Source organism: Sarcophilus harrisii, chromosome 3 (genome assembly GCF_902635505.1).
Source record: "Sarcophilus harrisii chromosome 3, mSarHar1.11, whole genome shotgun sequence".
Lineage (NCBI taxonomy): Eukaryota > Metazoa > Chordata > Mammalia > Dasyuromorphia > Dasyuridae > Sarcophilus > Sarcophilus harrisii.
This window is the reverse complement of record NC_045428.1, coordinates 582,040,332-582,064,935: the sequence shown is the minus strand read 5'-3', so window position 1 is coordinate 582,064,935 and position 24,604 is coordinate 582,040,332. Positions and strand designations below refer to the sequence as shown.

General features: G+C 42.7%; 1 protein-coding gene and 1 pseudogene across 1 annotated transcript; one reads left to right on the top strand and one right to left on the bottom strand.

Moving 5' to 3' along the window:
* Nucleotides 1–612: 612 nt before the first annotated feature.
* Nucleotides 613–15,837, bottom strand: LRRC47 (leucine rich repeat containing 47). Its single transcript, XM_031962966.1, has 7 exons — nucleotides 15,169–15,837; nucleotides 8,555–9,010; nucleotides 7,450–7,566; nucleotides 5,699–5,814; nucleotides 3,925–4,027; nucleotides 3,504–3,593; nucleotides 613–3,267 (listed from the first exon to the last, which is right to left on the bottom strand). Exons 1-7 carry the CDS (start codon nucleotides 15,778–15,780, stop codon nucleotides 3,022–3,024), a joined length of 1,740 nt encoding a protein of 579 aa, XP_031818826.1. The 5' UTR covers nucleotides 15,781–15,837; the 3' UTR covers nucleotides 613–3,021.
* LOC111718508 overlaps nucleotides 15,779–24,604 on the top strand; it is a 21,960-nt pseudogene continuing 13,134 nt past the window's right edge.

The window sequence follows — 24,604 nt, the reverse complement described above, 5'->3', positions numbered from 1 at the left end:
GCTTCTGACACATGGGTGGGACCCCGAGTCATTCTGACCCATCTTACCCCATTTCCTCATCTGTGAAAAGAGGGTTGGAGTCTGTGATCTCTTAGGTTCCCCCCTTTCAGCTCTCAATCTAATCCTGCCACCTAAAGTCCAGGAGCTACAGCAGAGTTGACTCTCCGGGAGACATTCTGGCCCCTGCAGCTGCTCTACCAGGAAGAACAGCAGATCCTTGGCAACACTGACCTTCGAGACCGCTGCCAACTAAAGCTGGCACTTCAAGCTTGGCCCAGTTCTTCCCAAACTCTATGTTCTAGTCAAACTAAGACTAATTGTTCCTTACACTTGACATTCACCCCAATTCTGGACTCCCCCTCACCGAATAGCCTTCCCTCTTCCTTCTGACCTCTCCAAATCCTTTTTCTGAAATTTGACTCAAGGTTCCCACTGTTAGGGCTTCCACCATTCTCATTCTTCCTTATTCACTCTCCTGCCTTCACATTCTAAGCCCTGGAGGGCTTATTCATCTTAATATCCCAGGCCAACAGCAGGCCTGGCACACAGGTACTTAGGGAATGTCTTGGGCTTCTAGCCCAGAACCAAAGGAACACGCTAAAAAAGAAAAGATCCAGTTTGTTAAGGGTTTTTATTGAATCCTTTTGATACAGAGAAGCCAAGTAGAGCCCTTCTTTCCCTCCCCTCAGACCATACGTACAGGCTCCGAGAACATGGCGACTTTGGCCAATCGCTTGGACTACACAGTGATACAGTATTGGATAGGATGGGAACCCCTGCACACGAAATGACAAGAAAAGTAGCTGGGGGCTCCCAAGTGGTTTTTACCCCCTTCTGTCTATTTGGCAGATCTCGAATCCTAAAATACTTTCTCAAGAATAGACAGAACTCATTAGCAGCCTTTGTTTCTCACACTAAGTCAAATAATGACATCAGGGGTTAAACCATCCTTTATCTCAACAAAATTTGAAGCAAAAACAGAATATGGGAGGGAGAAACTGGATGAGCGTGAATTAGCATGGAACAGTTCAGCAACTTTGAATCTTATTTTCTCAACCTTTTACCAAGAGCTCAATTCTTGGAGAAAGAATGTGATCATGAACCATTTCCACTTATAGTAGGATTAACAGTAGGTGATCAGGGAGCCCAGTCAACAGTTAATATTAGGCCAAGGACAGGCAAAGGAGGGTCTCTTGTTAGAAAATGTTATTTGATACTGCCCCGGTCACCAGGTTTAACAGACCCTGGATTTTGGATACTGGGTTCGTTGATTCAATAATCATAACTTCCCACAATTTCAAAGGAGTCTCATTGATGGCTATCTGTTTTTTATTGAAGGCAGCCAGTTGCTAAATGACACTAATTTTAAGGCAGCAATCTTGATTTCCTTTGACACGTCCTGTTCTGGAACAATTTCAAGTCTCCAGTTACAGCAGAACATGGGGTATTCATAGACACATTCTCTGATGCCGGCATGAATGTGACCCAGGGCCAGCCAAGCACGTGCACATGGAGGTCTGACAGCAAGCGGGGCAAGCGTTCCCTGCTGGGCCAACGACAGCTCACGTGTCGGCTCCACGAGGCTCGGCCTTGCTGCGCTTGGAGGCTGTTCATCCTAAGGCTGGCCACACTAAGTCGTGGGGACTCGGGGCGCTGCGACCTGCATCAGTGCCAGTCCCGGGGAGGAGAGCAGACCCACACCAATGATCACGCCCTTCTGGACGAAGGTCACACACACAGCTAACTAACGTGGAAAATGGCTAAAATAAGAAGCACTGCTTCCTTTGGCATCGATGATTTATGCTTGAGAAGAGAATGCTTTCATCACTACCTAGGGGAAATAATTATTTAGCCGCTGTCTTTAAAGAGAGGAGAATGCAGCACCGTTCTGAGTGTGTAAAAAGCAACAAAAGGATGTAGTCAGTTCTGATTACATTTCAACATTTAAATCTCCCTATGGTTCCCTCCAATAGGCCCCAAAGGGCTCCTCAGGGAGCCCCGTGTGCACTGGTTCCCCACCATTAGAGAGCACATGCAGCTCAAACACCGCTAACAGGACGTGAACTTGCTGACGGGAGCCCTTTGTAAATGGGGAGGCACCAGCCCTGCGTCAAACAGCCATGCCTGGGGACCGGCCCCAAGATCCAAGTTAGGACCCGTGTCACTTGGTAGCTGGTCAGGGGCTCTGCTCATTCTCAACCCACAGGTCCCAGGCTGCATACTTCCGCAGTCACAGAAAGTGCACCTTCCTATGTCAGTGCTTTGAGGCTAACTACACTGCTTGGCTACAGTTTTCATAATTTAACAGAGCAAAAGGCATTCCTAACAGCAATATTAGTTAAAGGAATTAGATCACACATAACTCGGTCTTCCTTATTTTTTCCTTATAAAAATTAGGATTTATTTCAAGGCATTGTCATAGTAAAAATTAAAATTTAACTCAGTAGTTTTAAGCTGTACCAATCCTAAAGTCAGACTTTTTAACAAAGATGATCTCTAATAAAATAATAATTCTATACTTTCAAAAACTTCCCAATTTTAAACCAAGTGTTCCTGTCCAACTCAATTCCCTCTCACCACCCCCAACCTCCCCCTTTTAAAAATTACACTCTCTTGGGCTGTAAAGTCATGATACCAGAACACAGATCTTGTTTCCATTCCAAAATCCAGTTAAATTTCAGGAAAAGGATAAATGAAACCAGCTCTTTGGTGCTGTAAATTAAAACAATCATAACACTGAATTTTACAAGCATATAATTAGACTAGATGGCCTGAGATTCTGTGATTTTTTTTCACTTTTGGCATCAAGAAGAGGCGGCTTCATTGTCACAAAAGGAGGAATTGGACAGACATAGCTTTGGAAACTGAACTGATATTACATAGTTTCTTTAAAAGAAAAATTCAGGGGTGGAAAATGTAGTGAATAATTTAAATTATACCATATACAAATGCCTGCAAAATATGCCAAAATGACAACAATATATTTTACAAACAGCCTGCAGAAAGCTGTGGTCATTTCCATCAACGGATGATTGTTATATGGGAAGCAGTTATGTCCAGATCTGTTTTAGAAGGATACAAAACTTTTAAGGTCCCTTCCATGTCTACGACCCGAACTTGCTCCACGATTAATGGAGAGCTGCCATCTTTTTCAGCATTCTGATCAGATTTGAGATTGAAGGGGCTTGAAACACCATCAGCTTCTGTATCAGAGAGGGACTGCTCCTCTTTATTTTCTGAAATGAATTTGTTGAGTTCGGCCATTTTCTGCAAAAGAAGTACTATTTTAATTGAAAGAATGCGATGACCTCTAGAGTCCCTTCCAGCTTTATAATCCCAAGGGCTTGAGGCAGTTAACATTTCTCTATAAACCAATGTAGGTAGGAAGCAAATATATCCAATGAAAAGAGCAAGAAAACTAGAGGACAAGACTCCTAGTACTTCTAAATATATTTATAATTCTGATATTTAATCTGATAGATGGGATTTGCTAAACTTCTTACCAAAATGAGGGTGTCCATGATATCTTTGCAGATTTGCAGACTGGTAGCACTTGTCACTTCCAGAAATAAATCAGAGGTTGTTGTTTTAATCTAAATAAGTTGCAAAAGACGTAAGACAAATGAGAGTTGAAAAATGGATGTCGACATTTGCCATTTCTACCTTACAAGTATGTACTGAATATGATTCTAGACATCAAAAAAATTTCCATCTGTCCTCAAGGAAAACACTTGAGTGAAATAACACAGTGCAGATTTTTCTGTTCATCACTGACAGTTTCTTATCACAGGACAAAGCTCTCCTGGGCCTCAGTTTACTATTAAATACAATTATGCTAAGTTTTCATTTGTATTAATAACTGTTGAGTCTAAGCATTCACCTATCCATGACATAAGACACTTATGTTTATGATGTCACACGTACCTTTGTCTTCTCACTGTTTGTTATTGGTGGGAAAGAAATAACCACATTATCTGCATCTACTAGACAAGGGTAGAATTCTTTTCCATCTAATAAATGAAGATATCTGCCAAAGAAGAAAAAAAAATAGGGGTGTGATTGGAAAATATGGCTAGTTATTTAAACACCTGGACCCCAATCATCTATATGTAGCAACCCGGCAAAGATTTGAGTTGAAGTTTATAAGACCCAACTCTAATTCTGTGATCCTAGAACCTACTAAAAAAAAAAAAATCCACTGAACAAATTAACAGCATGAAAATAAGGAAACCTCTCAATCACTGTAGAGAATAGATGGCTGAGATACCTGTACATGGATTTAAGAGAGGTAGTGTGGACTTGTGGATGGGGAACAGGCCTCAAAGTCAGGAAGAATTGGATTCAAGTCCAAGTCTAACACATAATGGCTTCAGAATCCCAGCAATTCTATTACTCTAAGCTGCAGAGAAGTTCCTGACTTTGACTGGTGGAGTTTTCCATACCAATGAAATACAAGGTCCAGTCACTATCCCTATTTACAGATAAATAAGAGGTGCTAATTATAAACTATGCATCTTGTTCCTTAAAGCAGGTTTGAGGACCTTGATCCGGCTAAGATAGCCTGACCAAAATAAAGGACCAGGCTGCCCTGCCCAGCACTATGGTACCTGGCTGGGTCTGCTAGTATTCACGAGTTCTGAGTTTCTGTTTGAATGTTTGAAAAAGTATAAAATTATTTTTTTTTTAATTAGAGATCATGAATGCTTCTAATTCCTGTCAAGAACCACATTTCCTAATCATTTGGGAGGTATCAGTTGAAAGTAAACATTTACTCTTCTCTTACCTCCAAAATGATTATTGCTCATTTTAAAAAAACCTAACCCCAAATCAAGAAGCATCCCCTGACATTTTCTGACTGAGAGGAAGCTCTTAAGATATTCTGAAGTGGGTATGTGAGAAACAACATCTAGTATAACAGTACCTTCAGATATTTACTTTCTAACTTGCAAGCCATGTTTTCAGTTCATAAACTAAAAGCCTCATCTAGAGATAGTTTGGTTTTGAAGCAAGGAAGATCTGGGTTTCTAGGCCTGCCTCTAAGTTTTTTTTTGTTTTTGTTTTTTTTTAAAGCATTGATAACATGTATACTCGTTATTATACTGCTTGCCTTCTTAGTGGGTGCAGGAGGGAAGGAGAACATTTGGAACTCAAAATTTTTAAAAAGAATGCTCAAAATAAATTATAGAATGAATTGCCATGTTGAAAAAATTATGAAAAATGTTGTCCACCTAATTTAGGTTGAGGGATGTAAAGGTCTCAGAAGGCAAAATGAGACAGACATACATACATGCATCTCTATATTTCCCTTTTGGAGAGACCAATGTAAAAATGTTTTGACCATTCACATTTATAAGAGGAGTTTTGTTTTGGTTTTTTGCTATTGATTGGGATGGGAAAGGAAAATGAGAGAAGGAAAATTTTTGCTGATCAAGAAAATAAAACTAAACTTAAAAGGCAGCACTGGTCCTTTATTCTTAAGAGTATGTGCAATTTATAAACCAAAAATACTCTGAGGCTCAACTTTATCCCCTGTGTTGTATTTCTTTCATTCACTTCCCTCTCCCTCTTTCCTTTTTCTCTCCTCTATCCTTCTCCTCCACCTTTCTCCTTCTTCCTTCTCTCCCCCATTCCTTTATCTCCCCTCATCCCAAGGATGATTGTGTGTGTGTGTGTGCGCGCGCGTGTAACAGGGACTGACCTGTGCAAACCTGAGACATTTTGCCTTTTCTTTTGCTTTCTCTGCTCCTCAGCTTCCAGTTGTAATTGTCGGACAAGGTCCTTTGCTTTGATCTCCTTCCGTCCTAAGGGGACAATCTGCCAAATGGGAAAGAAACACAATGACCAAGAGTTGATACTCCACTTGGAAAGCAGCTGATCTGATCTACAATGCCATGAAAACATATCTCCCCATCTCTCTCCTCTCCCACACCTTACTCAGTTTTCCAAGCTGACAGTCACCAAAAGGCTTAGAGATATCATGTGGTGGAATGGAGAGGGCATTGGAAATGGAATCTGAAGACCCGAGTTCAGATCCAACTCCCTCCTTAACCCCATGTGACCCAGAGCAAGCCATTTAACTTTTGAACCTCAGTTTCTTCATATGTCCAACGATCCTATGACCTAAGGGTCTAACTTAATATCATAATCATCCAATGTTACAGATATTCCATATCTCTACAAATATTAAGATATTCCTGAGGCTTTGTTCCCCAACTCTCTAATACCAGATAATTTTCTGTTAACTTGTAGCTCAAAAAATCACATTCATTTTTAGAACCAGTTTCCAAAGAAAACCAAATGCTACAAAAGCTATTTTTAAAAAATGTTCTAAATGGGGCAATTTAATCAAAGCCTGGTCATTATAAAACAGAACATACAACTTGCAAAGTTGGAATCACAGGAAACCCATGAATGCCTAAGGGAAAAAACCCAAGGCCTATCTTTTAGGAAATCATTAATGACCAGGTGCAGTAAAAGAATGGGAAGAAAATACCAGGTGCCTGCAACCAGACCTTGGTCATAACAGGCCCTCTCGGCTGTCTTTGAAACAATTGGCAGGCAGGCAGCACCTCCTATTTTCCAGTTACTCTTTCTGGAGAGTCTCAATTTCCAAATACTGTGACTAATGTACAAGAAAGAGGTGGGGTGGATATGGATACCTTTCAAACCAACCTTAACTTGGAGGTGAGCATATTAATGAATTCCTAAAGGTTATCAGATCTAAAGTAGGATCATAGGAAAGAAGGAACAGCCTTGCCTGAGCTGGTCAAGTTAGGTGAAATATGTCCAGGAGAAACAGTTTCCCTGCCAAAGCCTGAAGTATCCTCAGGTGACCCTGATGATACATCAGGAAAGAATTTAGATGAACAAGGGGCAGGTTATGAGGAAACGACTTAACAGAGATGTAGAATATACCAAATTTGAGGGCTGTGAACTTAAGATAAAGAACAAACACCTAGAAGTTCTTGTTTCAAAATAAGCAAAAATGTGTAAGATAATAAGAGGGAAAATCTTACTATGATTACTTTATTTGGAATTAAGCAATTGATTTCAAAGTCATCTCTAAACATAGCCTGGTGGGATTTGGGGGCAGAGGAAATGAAGAGAAAGGAATTTTAAGCTGTCGTGTGTATATGCATGTACCTACTTGCACACAAACACACTCCCATCCTCCCATCCTTATGGTGGTTGGATGCATAGATGAAAATATTTAGGTTTCTTGAAGAATATGTGAAGGACAGGAAACAGAGGGAATAATGTCTGAAATCGAGCCTCAGGTGACTTTACTAATTTATGTGCTAGACAAGCTGCAATCTACATCTGCACTGTAGGAGGAAATCTCCATACCAATAAAACCATGTTCTTGATATTCAGGCTTATACTGTCATTCAACTTTAACCCACACAAACACCACGGGCCAACAGAGAAGCAGTAAATGAAATTCGGTACCTTTAGTTCTTGAGGAGACTGCGCTCCGTACAGCAGAGGACCTTTGATCAGCTTAAGGTCATGGGTTGCTATTGTCGCTGCCGTTCTTTTCTCACAGATGTCTTCGTGGAGCTTGGTCTACAACACAAGTTCAAGAGGATCATCAAGACATCAAGGTTTCTCTAAAAATAAAATGAATGGCAAAATGATCTTTAAACCCAAAGGGCCCAAACCAAGAACTCAGTGACTGCACAATGATAAGCAAAGTTTCTAATACCCTCCTTTAGGACAGCCCTTCTCTACAGCCAATGAATGGCTTATCTTACTGAGAAAAAAATTTAACAGAATTATCAAAATTAGTTAACATTAACAGAAAAAGGTCTTCCTGTTCACATTCATCGGCATCATTGTCAATTAATTTTAAAAGACAGCATCTGAATTCTCAATGAGCCAACACTGGAATTATAAACCAAAATAGGCTTAGGGGAATAGTTAGAAAGCAGCTCCCTTCCTAAATATTCATACTCTCAAAAGCAGTTTCTGACATCATATTTTGTCATCATTACACCAATTCAACCAAGGGGAAAAACATGGTAAATGTACAGATTTGCAACTTATTTTGTAAAATTATTCTGACCATCTAGAAGACTAGGCAAAAACATGTTAAGATTATGGTCAGAAAAACTAGTAGATTCCTTTAAAAGCCACATATTTCTTGTGTTCAAAGATGTAGCTTTAAATTCTAGGGGAGGAGAGGTCAAAAGAAACAAGAAATCAGGTCAACTAAAGTTCTACCCATTGAACAACTTAAAACTGCAGCTTGGAGTATAAAGTAAGAAAAATCCACAAGAGCCCAGGATATGTTTAACTTCATTAAATTCACCTGCCAGTTTAAGGAACAGGATGTTTGTTTGGGGGGGGGGAGCTGCAAAGGAGGTAATTTTACTTACAAAAGGGACCTTCTCAATTTTTGAGGGACACTAACACTTCTCAACCACTGGATTCCAGGGGAAATTTGAGACCCACTGGTTCCCATGATATCATTTCTCTAAGTGCATTTTCACTTGCATTAGCTCCCAGACCTAACACACTTTAGAATAATGAGGCCTAACTCCCAGGGCACAACCTGCATTGAGAGGAATCGCTTCAGAGCATTTCCTGGTCTCAAGTTCATTCCTTTGACTACAGCACACACTATGTAGGGCCGGACGTCTTTCACCACTGGGTTTACTTTTACAGTCAGAGAAGTGGGATTTTCAGAGACATGCAGAATTCTGATGAGAAGCTTGTTCACTTCCTCTACTTCTTCCTCTTCGCCCTCACAGCTCTCCTTTTTCTGCTTTCGCTCCCTTTTTTTCCTCCTGCTTTCTTCTTTTTCAGAGCCGTCAGTCTTGCCCCTTCCTTTGCCTCGTCCCCCAACTCGCAGATACTCCAGGATGGATTTGGGTTGGCAGCCATTCACCATTTTCTCCAGGCGTTTATCTTTCAGTTTGTTCCCTTTGAAATTGATCTCTTTGAGCTTTGGACAGTCAGCAAGTTCCCCAGGAATTTCACTTAACTGATTGTTAGCCAGATCCAAAGTCTGAGGAAGTAAAACAAGTGAGATTAATATGAGATCAAAGATCTAAGCTTATGGGATCATGATCTAGAGCTGCAGGGGAATCCAGGGGTCACCTAATGCCACTTCTCTCTGACTCGGCCTTCATCCTGGCACAGGTCCATATCACGTCACAGCTAGTGCTGTGGGAATCTATCTCAACTCTCTCTCCACTGCAGTCCCACCCTCCAATCAGACAACAAAAGTATTTCCCTAAAAGCAAAAATCTGACCCTGTCCTAGGGGTCCTCAAACTTTTTAAATAGGGGCCAGTTCACTGTCCCTCAGACTGTTGCAGGGCCGGACTATAGTAAAAACAAAAACTGTTTTGTGAGCCTTTAAATAAAGAAACTTCAAGCCCTGGGTGTGAGGGGGATAAACGTCCTCAGCTGCCGCATCTGGGCTGTAGTTTGAGGACCCCTGTAACTTAATCAACCCTACTGGCTTCCTAAAACCTGCTGGAGCTCCACTTGGTATTCAAAGCCCTTCATGGTCAGAGCTTCTCCACTAACATCATCTTTCCAGTCTTCAAACTCACTCCCTGTCACATTCTCTTCGGTTCAGAAACACTGGCATCCTGGCTGTTTCTTAAACTAGGGCTCATACCACTGCTTTGGGCATTCTCCCCAGTAGACCCTGCGATGCTCTCCCTCCTCAATACTCTTGTCTGGCTTCTTTTAAGTCCCAATTTAAATTCCATTCAACAGGAAGCCCCTCCTAATCTCCACAACTCCTGGGTCTTCTCCCTGCTGATTATCTTCAATTTATTCTGTCCATATCTTGTTTATACATAGCTGCTTGCATGTTGGCTCCCTCAATAGACTTTGAGCTCAGAAGGGTAGGATTGTATTTGCCTTTCTTTAAATCCCCAGTTCTTATGACAAACATCGACATATAGTAGTTACTTAATAAATGCTCACTAATCCAACCTCTCTCATATTGCAGGTGAAGTGGGATACAAGGCTAGTTAATAAACATTTATTAAGTACCTACACCATGTATCAGGTAGGTTGCTGAAGGCTGGCAGTATAAAAAAAGGGAAACAGTCATATGGGCAACAAGTTCCAAGGGCAGAATTTGAACTCGGGTGCTTTGTCTCTACAGTTATTGCTAATTTGTACCTATTACCTAACTTATCTTTTCACCAACCAGCTCTAGCCTTCATTTACACAGTATACGGTGCTGAGGCTAAGCCAGCAGATAGATTACACAGGGGTAAGTCAATTCAACACTGATGGGCAAGAATCTGGAGCTGAGAGACCTCGGGTTTCACAGTCCAACCCTCCCCTCATTTTATAGATTAAGAAACTGAGGTATAAGGAGGTGAAAATGACTTATCCAATCAAGCCAATGCATAGCAAGTGGCAGGGTTAAGATCAGAGCACACACACAGCTGATCCCACTGGTTATTTATATTTGTCTCTCAACCCTTTGGATAGAGGGCCAGCCAGGAGTCAGGAGGACCTGACTCAGATACTCAGCTAGCACTGATCTGAAAATGCCTGTTTCCCTGAATGGATGTCCATCAGTTGGAGAATGGCTGAATAAATTGTGGTATATGAAAATTATGGAATATTGCTGTTCTATAAGAAATGACCAACAGGATGATTTCAGAAAGGCCTGGAGAGACTTACAAACTGATGCTATGAAATGAGGACCAGGAGACATTATATACTTCAACAACAATACTAGATGATGACCAGTCCTGATGGATCAGGCCATCCTCAGCAAACAGATCAACCAAATCATTTCTAATGGAGCAGTAATGAATGAACTAGCTATACCTAGAAAATAACTCTGGGAGATGACTAAAACCATTACATTGAATTCCTAGTCCCTTTATATTTATGCACACCTGATCTTTGATTTCCTTACAAGCTAATTGTACAATAATTCAGAGTCTGATTCTTTTTGTACAGCAAAATAATGTTGTTATGTATACTTATTGTGTATCTAAGTTATATTTTAATATATTTAATATCTACTGGTCATCCTGCCATTTAGGGGAGCGGGTGGGGGGTAAGGTGAAAAATTGGAAAAGAGGTTTGGCAATTGTTAATGCTGTAAAGTTACCCATGTATATATATCCTGTAAATTAAAGGCATTAAAAAAAAAAAAAAAAAAAAAAATGAAAATGCCTGTTTCCTCCTCTGTAAAATGAGCTAAAGAAGGAAATAACAAACCACCCCAGTATATCTGCCAAGAAAACCCCAAATGGGGTCAGGAAGAGTCAGACAAAACTGAAACAACTCAAGAACAACCAAATTCTTGATTTTTTAAATCAAATTTTGCTTTTTCATTTCTGGCAGACTTGCTGAGGGAAAGTCATAAAAAGGTGGTCTGAAAAAAGGCACTAACCAAAATTGGATCTGGGGAAAATATTCAATCGTGGAAAGCCAGCTTAGAGAAAGAAATGATAGAACAAAGGGTACTGGTCTGGATAGAAAACCATAGACAGTGGTAGGAACTCAGAATTCATGGAGTCCCAGCCTCTAGGAGAAGTTCAGAGGGGCCAGGACCTTGCTGAGTGACCTTGCCAGGGAAGGGCTGATTCTTTGGACCCCATGGGGTAGCTCCTGACACAGGATGAAAGGAAATATCGCATTTATTCAGTGTCAGGCTCTGTGTTAAGTACCTTATAAATGACAAACAACTCTGCTGCTATTGTCCCCACTTTTACAGATAAGGAGGTTCAATGACTTTCCCAAGCCAGGTCACACTTCTAACTCAGTATCTGAGGCCAGATCTGAACACCAGGCTTGCTGACTTTGGGCTCAGACTATTCACTAAGCCACTAGCTTCTTCCAGCAATTTAGAGGAAAGCACCAGATATACTTTTATGCTCGTTATTTTCCCCTCTAGGATTGTATGCAGGTCAAAGGATAAATCTGAAAGTTCTTTTTGGCCCTCAGTGTGCCAAAACTATGAACTAGCATTAGAAGCCACTGCTCCTCCAGGATGCAGGAATGTTAAGAATTGGGAGGAACCTCAAAGCCCATCAAATCTAAACGGACAGATTTTTGACAAGATCCCCCACAAGTGGTCATTAAACCATCTAGCTTTTGCTTGTGTTGAGGGATCCCCCACAGCAGTTCCCTGAACTTCTGGATATCTATTAGGACCCTTTTCTGCTCACCACACTCCCGTGACTCTGTTGTCTCTAGGATAAAATTAAAAATTGTGTGCTTAGGTTTTTCAAGTCTTTTACAACTTGATCTGAACCATTCTTCCCAGCCTCATTGGGCATTATTATTCTGCCTATACTCATCAATCCACTATAAAAGGGATTCCTCACAGGTAATGCTCCATCTCCCATCTCCATGTCCTTCCCATCTGGCTGGAATACACTCTCCTTTCACCTCTGCCTCAATAAGTCCTTTTCCTTCAAAACAGATCCAAGCACCACATAAGGTGATTTCTCCCTCCTCACCTCAAACTGCAGCAGGTAGGACATGCCTTTATCCAAATCACTGATTAAAATATTCACCGGTACATGAACAACCTCCTCCAAGGCTGACTCAGAACCATCAAGAACTACTCCTTCAGCTGGGGTTTACAATCAGTTCTCTATATACATAAATTCATTAATGATATCCAAATCTAATACATCTCTTACCACTTTATGCAAAAACAAAGATCTTATGAAATACTTTGCTAATATCTAGGTAAGCTAAATCTTTCATTGGAGCAGTCCAGCAAAAAAGGCAATGAAAGTGGTCCAGCACAACCTGTTCCTGTTGAAGCTATGCTAGTTTTAGGTTATTGCCACTTGCTTTTCTAAATGTTTACCAAGGAAATCTCTGCCAATATGATCTACCAATGTTTGACTAGATGGGTTCCCACACTAATTTTTTTTTTTGCTGAGGCAATTGGGGTTAAGTGACTTGCCCAGAAAGTCACACAGCCAGGAAGTGTTAAGTGTCTGAGGCCAGATTTGAACTTAGGTCCTCCTGATTCAGGACTGGGTGCTCTATCCACTACACCAATTAGCTGCCCCTCCCCAATTAAAAAAAAAATCTATTATAAGAGATGACTTATTGGATGGAGAGGAAGGGAGAAAAGGAATATTCTGAAAGTACAAAAGTCAAAAGGTCTCAATAAAAATAAGAAACATGTTTAAATTTTTCTGGCATTTTCACTTTCATTTCGTCGACAATTTCTCTACAGTCTGAATTGTCATCATTAAAATTCTACACTTGATGTCTCACTGTGCTTGAGGTAATTGTGACTCCTACCTGCCATAGGGCAGACTGTGGAAGACTCAACTCCTACCCCATTTTTCAGATTGGGGGATGAAGCACAGAATGTGACATGGATAAAAGGAAGCTGAACCAGGATTCTGATTTCAGATCAATGATTCTCTCTATTTAGCCCAAAATGATTGCACCTTGATTATCTATTGTCCTAACTACAAAATAAGTCAGTATAAACAGCTACCAAGGACCTTAAGTTGGGCACTAGACCCTCTTGCCCCTAAAAGGTGGGCTAGAAGGCAGAACAAGGGAGAGAATTTGCAGAAGTAGATTTAAACTCCAAGTCTGGGAAAATTTAAGAATACGAACTGTCCTCAAATACAACAAGCTCTTCAGAGACCGGAGCTTTCCTTCCCCTTCGGTTGAGGGAGAGGAATATTGCCTATAATACAGTGAGGGGATTCTCATGCGAGTGGGTAGGACTAAAACTCTTTGTGAGATCTCTTCCAACTATGAAATGTTGTCACTGGGAGCACTGTGAAGAGCACTGGTTTTAGAACCGAAGACTGCATTTATCAGATCTGTATCCAAAGACAAGGGGCATTCTGAGGTGATCAATGAAGCCCCTTTGAGCAAAACTCTATGCCGGACACTAGGGACACAAAGACAAAAAGTCCTGGCTCTCAAGAAGCTTACTTTATAAAACATGTGCACATAGAAAGATATTTAAAAGATCTGTCATGTGGATGGAAGGTAATTTTTTTGGGGGGGGAGGGGTGAGGGGAGGAATGCACCAGCAAGCTGGCAAGGGAGAGCAGTCAGATTCCTTTCAGAGGCAAAAAGGAGGGGGGAGAGAATTCCAGAAAGGAGAAGAAACTGAAGTAGACAGAAGTTTGGTGACATACAGGGTGTCACACAGCTCATCTTCAGGCCAGATTTGAACTCGGGTCTTCCTGACTCCTGGTCCAGCCCTTTATTCCCTGTACCACCAACTGCCAATTAACATGGGGAAAGAATGAGTTTGTGGCAAATAGTCTCCCTTTACTGGTATAAGGAAGACTCCAGAAAAGAGAAGGACAGGGCGACGGGTCTGAATAGTATTAAAGATCTGAAAAATCAAAGGAAGGGTAGAAACTAGGGGCTGCCTAGATAAAAGGAGGGTTCAGGACACTAGGAGGCCCATCTGGAGAGGACCAGCCCCGGGGGTCTGATGGATGGCAGGTGGGCAGTGAGGAAAGCCCGAGCGCAGACTGCCCGTGGCTGGAGTGGGGGCTCGGGGGAGAGCCGGGAACTCGGGGAGGCCTCTCCTGGTTCGGACACCAGAGCCTCCCACGCAAGGAGGGCTAAAACCCCCTAACCAGCTGCTCTCAGGCCAAAGTCTCTCCTCTTTTCCTTTTTGCTCACAGCAAAACATCCTCTGCAGAAAGAACGGCAGATTTCAGATTTAAAGACGGTGGGGACATGGTTTGGCCCAGGAGACCGGACTGTGCATCTCTCCATGTTTTGACGGCTGTATTTCATTAGAACTACTTTTGTCAGCCTGTGGGTTTTATTCCACATTCACGGCCATTCGTTTGACAGCGCTTCCAGAGGCCCCCGAGTCGCCGCCAAAGGAAGTTCCGGACAAAAAATGGTTAGAACCGAGCGCAAGTTGATGCTGTGGAAAAGGAGAATGTGGCCTAGGGCTGAACAAAGGCTGGGGGGGGAGGGGGATCTCCCCACACTTGGGGCCGCCCCGCCCCCTCCCAAGTCAATTACACCTAAGTAGGCCCGGGCTGGAGAGGAGGGGGCGGAAGCGCGGACCCCCCGCAGGTTCCGGCCGCGCCCGGTCCCCGCCACCCCCCGCTCACTGAGCGTCCTCATTGATAAGTGGGGCTGGGGGCGCCCCGCTTTTCCCGGAAGCCTCCTGCCCGCCCCCGTCTCCCTCTCCCGGGGAAGGGGGCGCGAGCACCTTGAGCGCCGGCAGCGCCGCCACGGCCGGGCTGAGCTCCTGCAGCTCGTTGTCGGCGGCCGCCAGCTCGCTGAGCAGCTGCAGCGCGAAGAGCTCGGCCGGGAGCGCGCTCAGGCGGTTCCGCGCCACGTTGAGGCTCTGCAGCCGCGGCGCGCAGCGCGCCAGCTCGGCCGGGAGCGCGCGCAGCCGGTTGGCGCTCAGGTTGAGGCTCTGCAGCTGCGGCAAAGCCGGGGGCTCGGCGGGGCCCAGGCCGCTGCCCGGCGGCAGCTCCTCCAGCGCGTTCCCGGATAGGTCGAGCACGCGCAACGCGGGCAGCGGGCCCAGCTCCGGGTTGAGCGCGGGCCCGAGCGCGTTGCCGCGCAGCCCGAGGCTACGCAGGCGCGGGAGGCCGCGCGCCAGTCCCGGGCCCGGCTCGCGCAGGCTCGCGCAGCCGCACACCTCGAGGGAGTGCAGTAGCGACAGCGAGAATACGCGCGGCGGCAGCCGCCCTCCCGCCGCCCGCACGCGGTCTTCCAGCGCCGGACCCGTCAGCAACAGCTCCCGACGTTGCTCGCGCTCCACCAGGTCCACCTCCGGCCACGGCTCCGGCGCTTCGGCCACCGCCGCCGCCATGACGCCTGTCCGCCTCAACCGCACTGCTACCGGCACTTCCGGGGCGCCGCTCCTGCCCCTCATTTACGTCACTTCCGTGGGAAAAGCTAGCGAGAAATGTGGAAGGCTAGAGAGACATAGTGTATTCCATAAAGAAAAGCCAGAGCGCCACCACGGGGAGGGGGGCCCCAACGGAGGTTGGCCCATCGGCCCGTCAATGAACAATAGAGTTCCAAAGTGTTGAGTTGCATGACCATGGAGCGTGCTGTAGGTGGCGCGAGTCCGCGCAGAGCTTGGGGGCGGGGTGGGGGTGAAAGCGAGAGAGCTAGAGTTCCAATCATTGGTCCCAAGACAGCTCCGTGAGACTCTTAACACAGAGACAGCGCCAGGAGGCTAGAGCGTCTCCATGGGAACATTAGAAGGGGTTTTCCCTTCCCTAGAAACTTCACCATAGAGAGAGAGCTGGAAGGCTAGATGGGAACACCACCCACCGGAAGCTATGGTCCCATCAAAAGGAAAAAAAAAGCGTCGCCATGGAGAGCTCAATGCAGGCAAGCTTTGGTATCGCGGCGTGGCCAGAGAGTCAGACCGGGAATGAGTGAGGAAGCAGCGAGGAAGGAGCATGACCATAGAGAATTCCAAGAGAGGCTAGAGCGTCACACTTTAACTAAAGAATGGGAGTTTACCATAGAGAGCGAGGGAGAAGGCTAGAGTCATTCCATTAACCCCATGAAGACTGCAGAGGCTTTTACCATAGAGACCTCCAAGATAGGCTAGAGAGTCACACTGCTTTTATCATAGAGATCTTCAAGAGAGGCTAGAGAATCGCACCGCTACACTCAGTCCCGCCTCCCAAGGGAGGTGTCGTAACCATGGAGAGCTCCCGGGGAAACTCAAGAGTTTGGAAGGGTTGGGTGGCCGGAAGGGTGGCACCCCGGGATTTGTGGCTGTTGCCATCCAGCTACAAAACAGTGTAACAGCAATAATAGCATCTCGTCTCTGAAGCCCTTTTGAGTTTTCACTGAGCGCTTTCCATCCCACAACCCTCGAGATCGGTGTTAACTGTGCCATTTTCCATGTGGGGAAACTGAGGCCCCCAAAGGGAAGGGACTTTTCAGTAGTCGCACAGCAAGAGTAGGGGATGCATAGGTCACCTACCTGGATTGTTTATGCAACGGCTAGCAAAGACCCTGGGAATCCTTGCAACACTTTTCTCAATGATTTACATTTTTTCTCATTTATTTATTTATTTATTATAACTTTTTATTGACAGAACCCATGCCAGGGTAATTTTTTACAACATTATCCCTTGTACTCACTTCTGTTCCGATTTTTCCCCTCCCTCCCTCCCTCCACCCCCTTCCCCAGATGGCAAGCAGTCCTGTACATGTTAAATATGTCACAGTATATCCTAGATACAATGTATGTGTGCAGAACCAAACAGTTCTCTTGTTGCACAGGAAGAACTGGATTCAGAAGGTAAAAATAACCTGGGAAGAAGAACAAAAATGCAAACAGTTTACATTCATTTCCCAGTGTTCTTTCTCTGGGTGTAGCTGCTTCTGTCCATCCTTGATCAATTGAATCTAAGTTAGATCTTCTCTTTGTCTAAGAAATCCACTTCCATCAGAATACATCCTCATACAGTATCGTTGTTGAAGTATATAATGATCTCCTGGTTCTGCTCATTTCACTCAGCAGCAGTTCATGTAAGTCTCGCCAAGCCTCTTGGTAGTCAATAATTTACATTTTCGTTGGACTTTTAATTTTAGTTTTAGACAATGTTCCTCCTTATTCTGACATTATTTTTGAGAAGAGGGGAATGTATCACCTTTCCTGTTTTGCATAAAGAAAAATTTGAGGCATCCAGAGAGTAAGTGATTTACCCAAAATCTCACAGTCAGAGAAACAGATTTCTTAACTATTAGTCTTGTATTATTTCATGAAATCGCACAGATGCCCTCCGAGTCATTCCCATCCTGGCACTTCTCCTTTTGTGGAAAGTAACTTTTGGGCTTGGCAGTTGTTTTTCATGATTGGGTGGTACTTCATGGATGTGGAATTCAATCTCCCCACCACCAGGGATGTGCCTTCCACAGAACCAGAAAGAAACACATATTTACAAGATGATTCAAGGTACTCCATTAAGACAGCTCTGTTTTGGAGAAGGGCATAACAATTCTTCACAGACTTTATTGTAGGGCTTCCATGTGCCTTCTCCTAGGAAACTGGTCTCTAAACTTTTTTGGTTGAGTGGTTTTGTCAGTTAAAAAATTCTATAACAAATCTCTGCCAGCCCTTTTTGTAGTGGCTAGAAACTGGAAACTGAATGGATGTCCATCAGCTGGAGAATGGCTGAATAAATTGTGGTATATGAATATTATGGAATATTACTGTTCTGTAAGAAATGACCAACAGGATGATTTCAGAAAGGCCTGGAGAGACTTACACGAACTGATGCTGAGTGAAATGAGCAGGACCAGGAGATCATTATATACTTCAACAACAATACTATATGATGACCAGTTCTGATGGACCTGGCCATCCTCAGCAACGAGATCAACCAAATCATTTCTAATGGAGCAGTAATGAACTGAACTAGCTATACCCAGAAAAAGAACTCTGGGAGATGACTAAAAACCATTACATTGAATTCCCAATCCCTATATTTATGCACACCTGCATTTTTGATTTCCTTCACAAGCTAATTGTACAATATTTCAGAGTCTGATTCTTTTTGTACAGCAAAATAACGTTTTGGTCATGTATACTTATTGTGTATCTAATTTATATTTTAATATATTTAACATCTACTGGTCATCCTGCCATCTAGGGGAGGGTGGGGGGTTAAGAGGTGAAAAATTGGAACAAGAGGTTTGGCAATTGTTAATGCTGTAAAGTTACCCATGCATATATCTTGTAAATAAAAGGCTATTAAATAAAAAAAAAGAAATAGATGTAAACGATCCCAACATAGCAATGGTGAGAATTGATCCATTAAAAGAATTTATTTTTACAAAAACAAAAAACAAAAAACAAAACCAAATCTCTGCCAGATAATTAGAAATGCATAATTATGTGGTCAAAACTATAAACCAAGAAAGAAGCTCATAATTCTTCTTCCCCATACTACAAATAGAAATTCCAAAACACCTTTAAGAATTCAACAAACTGTGCTGGAATTGGGGCACTGTCTTAGATAAAACAAATAGCCCAGACTTAAGTTGACCAAGAAGAATTTAAGAAGAACTTCTAAAATAAACTTTTACCATAGTGAATATTAGTAATCTCAAAACAATGCAGAATGGAAAGCTTTTGAAATATGGAAACATATCAGAAAACAACAAAACTACATGAAAATGGGAAGAAAAATATATGAAACCAGTTGCACTATCTACTATTAGAATTGTCCCAAAGATGCTTTCAGTGAATCTATAAAAGAAGAGTCTACATTCTTAGAGAAATCATTATTTTACTATTGTTAACAACCAATTATTACATTAGTATCTAGGCTTTTCTCATTTATTTACTCATTTAAGGCCTAGCCTCTGTGAAATGTCCCTGAAGGACTTGGTTGATTGATAAGATATCTCAAACCTCATGAAAATAGGCACTTCAATCTTGGTTGGGACCACATCCAGCTAGGACACTTAATTTTGTATTGCCACTGCTTAGTACATAGTAAGCATTACATAAATGTTTTTGTAATGTATATATTAATGATTTTCACAACAAGTCCATAAAGTAGATATTATTGGTCTCTAGTCTCATTTTCAGGTAAGACAACAGGGCTAAAAGAAGTTATTATGCAATTAGCTCTCAGAGACAAAGTCAGGACGAAGAGCCAGGGTTTTTTTTCATGACATCAAGCTGCCTTCTCAAGGACATGGATGTCTGGGAACAGAGGTATTCTGTTTATGTAGAGAAATTCAAACATGAAAGATAGACAATGAAACCTTTGCTTGTGACAGCTAGAGGGCAGCATAGTGCATAGGGCTTGTAATTTTTGTTCAAATCCAGTTTCAGACACTTACTAGTTGTGTGATCCTAAGCAAGTCATTTCATCCTATTTGGCTGAGTTTCCTCATCTGCATAATGAGCTGGAGAATGAAATAACAAACTACTCCAGTGTCTTTGCTACAAAAGTTCCAATGGGATCATGAAGAGTCAGACATGGCTGAACAAAAAACAATGTAAATGTTATTGCAAAAAATACAAAAATAAAATACAAAAAATTACTATTACAATAGGAGCATGGCACGTATGCAGAGGACATCAGATTGCTAAAAATGGCCTTGTCCACATGGAAGACACCAGGAACCTGCTTCTGGGAGAATGGAGGATTGGAGATATTTTATGTTGGCGTAACTCAGGCCTGAAGTAGCTTTAATCCAACTGTCAGGATCTTTCAAGTAGCCTGATTAGGTGCCAGCAGTAGTTTTTGGAGCATTTGATTCTCAGGGACTCACATAGTAAACCCAAGGGCCTTAGAGCCTCCTAATCTACCAGGTCTGATTCTTTGACATATCCCTTTGTTCTTTTCTATTCTAGGTTAAGAGAGAGGAGTCTTCCATATGTTGTGAACCACAAGGACCTGGCAGTCCAAGAATCCAGGCTGGATGTTATAGTCAGTGCACCAGTAATGTCTTGAGGAATAAATAAGGGTCTAAGGACTCTAGCCTAATAGAAGCCAGTACTGCCAGCCATATACCTGAACTTGGTAGGACCAGTGCTATGGAAGAATAGAGCTAAATTGTGAGCCAATCCTAAGCCCTCTATCACCTTCCCCAGGGAAGGGGGAATCATGCTCCTGATTGTATTGGAGAAAATATTTATATATTTGTAATCATCATGTCTGTGAAGTAAATATCCCTCTGTAAAAAGCTATTCTGTATTTAAGTACTAGACTTTGATCCCCTAAAAGGAGATTAGGAGGTTTACAGCCAGTTGAAACTCAAGTTGATGGCAGATAAGAGACTCCTCAAATCCCTCAAGACTATTTGAGATTGTTGCAAGTGTTCTCAAATATAATAAGCCTGAAGTGGAGCCAGAGGCAACCACTGGGCTTCCCCGCTGCTGGACTGGGCCAGGCAGCCCTTGGAAGATAGTTCCTGGATGGGACTGGGCAAGCCTCTCGGCTTGATTGGGTCACAGTTCCTTGGTCACCTGTTAAGGGGCAGGTCAATTCTCCACAGCTGTGAAGGAGTTGCAGGGCAGTCTTTGCTGACACAGGTGTTACAGACTGGGAATGAGATAAATTGGAGGAGAGAGTCAGACAATGCAACCGCCTCTCAGTCAGAGAGCAGCAACTGCCTCTCAGTCTCTTTGTATCATCCTCTCACAAGAGGAGATCTGTTCTTCAAGTCTGGGTTGGATCTCCAGCAGCCACTGCTAGGTGACTCCCGTGTATTCCAACAGCCACTGGGCTCTTCTCAGGGTGCAGCATTTCTTCAGGATACATTGATTCACCAGTTTCACTTTTTGACAGGAAATCCCCTTTTCACCTTAAGCCACTAGGTAGACTGGTACAAAGGAATAATAATGAGATCTCTTTTACTGGAGCATTATTTCAATTAAGGCAGTAATCCAACTTTAGGTAAACCTTTAATTTAGGATTAGGAGGAACTTCTCCCATTTCTACTCCCTCAGAACTTTTGTGAGATTGCCAACAATGGGGGGAGATGGGACAAGGCTTGCCTTTCCTAGAGACAAACTCTGCCTGGCTTCCCTTTATAAGCTTATCCATCTTGCCTACAATCATTTTCTCTTACTGTACTTCTTAGGTGATATTGTGTATCTGAGTGCCTATGGACAAAGGTAAGAGTGCAATAAATTCCTGGAGCACAGTTTGATGTCTTGTTGATCTCTTCATATACATTAAAGTTCTGTTTTCAAGATGGCAGGTTTTCCCCTTAATGTTCATAGCTCTGCTTTTAGCCTTTTGTGCCAGATTTCCAATTTTTACTGAAGTCTCCCCCATCCTACCTCCCACTTAAATATAATTTTCCCTTTAGTTACTGACAGGTTTAATGAATGTCAGATTGATTCAATCTGACAAAGGGAAGCATCATTTGAGGCTTTGTTTCCTGCTCTGGTTAGAATCAAACTCATTATTGGGCACATGTATGTTATGAGGGACAGATTTTTTTTTTAAATCTTCAGCAAATCTCTATTTGCTCTGAAACATTTCAGATTTTTCTAGCTATATTTATACATAATAAGTACACAAATGTAGCTAGGAGAGAAAAGTCCATGTCCCCATGGCTTTGTTTCGGTGCACTCCCCCTCCCTCCCTTCCCCCCTAATCATAATAAGTATTAGGAGTTTAAGATTGAGAAACTTGACCCTCAGAGAACTTGATAGTTTGAGGGGGAAAACTTGTTGTTTTCCAGTTTTTAACTCTTCTTGATGTTTTCTTGGCTTAGACACTGGAGGGGTTTGCCATTCCCTTCTCCAGCTCATTTTACAGATTAGGAAACTGAGTCAAACAAGGGGAAATGACTTGTTCGGAGCCTCACAGTTGTCAGTGTCTGAGGCTGGATTTGAAATCAAATGAGTTTTCCAGGTCTGGCAGGCTACGCACAATGGCGCCCCCTAGTAGCCACTGAGGCAAAGCACTGGAGACAGAAAGGAAGGCTTCAGAAATGGCCAGTCTGAGCCAACAAAGAGGTTCCTCTCCGTGGTCGCGCCCTCCACCAGCGGTTCAGATCAGAGACCGATTTAAGCTAGCCAGAGCCATTTCTGCTCTGTGACTCCAAGGGCTCGGCCTCGGGATCAGGGATTCTGCTGCAGGAGATGAAAGCTTGCTCTAGTCAGATCTTTCTGAAAAGAACAGACTGTTCCTCCAGGAAAAAAACAAAAACAAAAACCAACCAAGGTTTATTTTCCCTCTCCTCCATTTCCAGACTTTACTTTTCTCTGGATTAGGGCACCCATTTCTCTAAAATAATTGTAAATTTCTTCATGCTTTTAAGTTAAAAGACTGTGGGAAAGCTAACTCTTTTAATGAGGAAAATACAGAAAAGGATTTCAGCTGAATTCAGAAGCTGGAAGCAGAGAGAAGCTCCATCCCCCCGTGTCTGTTGGAGCCAGGCCTAGCGGAGGGCACAGGAACTGGGCATCTAATGAGCAACTTTATTCATTCATCTATCCACTGGAGTCAGCCGGAGATTATGCCTTCAGAGGAACAATGTCCAGCAGACTAGCATCGGATGGAGATGGTACATCCAGGAGAGACTTGTAATAAACTACTGGGGAGCTGTTATTGTTGTTCGTCCTTCATTTGTTTTCTAAAAAGGACTAATGATACCACTAGGATGAAGTCTTGACTTACATGTGAATTAGATTTGAAAGAGGCAAAACTGTGTAAGCCCTGTGGCAGTAACCAAAATGTTATAGATCAAGGCTTGATTTATTGTGCTGTTGATTATTTAGACGCATGGTATAAAATTCAGATGAAAATGGGGGCCACTGATCCTTACAAAAAGGATGAGAGCATATGGATTTAATTTTAAAGTGTAATGTTATCTATGTTTTATTGCATTTTTTACTCATTTTATTATATATTTCCCAGTTATATTTTAATCTGGGCAGCGATTAGAATGGTCCAGCAGAGAGATCCTTAAAGAGTTTGAATCCAGCCTCAGTAGACATCTCTGGTCTGGACTTAAGAAAGTGATCAGACGAATGGGAGCTTGGAATGCTCTGCCACAGATTTGGGGTGATTCTCTACTTTTGAACATCTCACATTTCTTCTGAGCTGATTCAATTCTGCTTTGCTCATAAAGCCCATCACCTTCTCTGATAAGGGCACGCCATGCTGGGCGGTCCTGTGCCAGTGTATCTCATGTAGTACAATCAAGTCTAAAGTTCTTAAAAGACACCTTGAGAGTGTCCTTGTATAGCTTTTTCTGACCACCTACTGAGTATTTTGCCTAAAGACAAACTAGTCTTTAGGGAAGTGTACATTTGTCATTCAAACAATACGGCCAATCCATCAGAGTTCTCCTTAGTAGAATTGGAATGCTTGGTAGTTTAGTTCAAGAAAGGAGCTCAGTGTCTGGTATCTCATCCTGCCAGGTGTTTTCAGAAACTTCCTAAGACAATTCAATGGAAGTGATCCTATTTCCAGGAATGGTGAGGAGTACGGTAGACTGAGATCTTGAACCCAAGACTCCTGACTCTCTTTCCATAGCATCCTACCCTGGGCAGATAAAAGGCAGCATGTGGTCAAGCAAGCCAAACCACTATTTCCTCTCAGACCCAGGAGAACAACCCCTCTAGAGACTCTACTGAACAATGCTGTTATGTTGCTCTAGTCCCTGGAGTCCTCAGCATCCATAGTTAGAATTATCAAGGACCATTTTGCTTTCATTGTATCATCAGAGCTTAATTCAGTGCCTGGAGTAGAGTAGGATATAGATGGGGGCAATACCAGGCTGGATTTGCTCGGGGATATGTGAAGTTGAGTATTTCTCATTAATGTGGTTTCCTGATTTCTTGTTTTTCTATTTTAAGTCTCTATTTTGCCACAGAGAGGTAGTGTGACATGGTGATAGAAATGAGATATCCTAGGTTCATCAGGTCCTTCTTCTGACACATACACCAACTTTTCTCTGCCTCAAGTAACTGCAGAAGAGTTATTGACTTGCTTTCAATTTAACAATAAAGAAGCATTTATTAAGCACCTCATGCTGAGTACTTAGACTACAAATGCAAAAACAAAACAAGTCCTATTCTCTTTTAAATTATTTGCTTAGTATTTTATTTTCCCTCAATTACATGCAAAAACAATTTTCATCATTTTTAAAATCTCAAGCTCAAACTTCTCTCCTTCTCTTCCCAT

What these genes read in the sequence shown, in the direction of transcription:
- LRRC47 (XM_031962966.1), bottom strand. Translation starts at nt 15,780, where the DNA reads ATGGCGGCGGCGGTGGCCGAAGCGCCGGAGCCGTGGCCGGAGGTGGAC. An exon ending in CGGCGCTGCCGGCGCTCAAG is followed by an intron (nt 9,011 to 15,168) that starts GTGCTCGCGCCC and finishes TTACTTCCTCAG; the next exon opens with ACTTTGGATCTGGCTAACAA. An exon ending in AGTCTCCTCAAGAACTAAAG is followed by an intron (nt 5,815 to 7,449) that starts GTACCGAATTTC and finishes CCCATTTGGCAG; the next exon opens with ATTGTCCCCTTAGGACGGAA.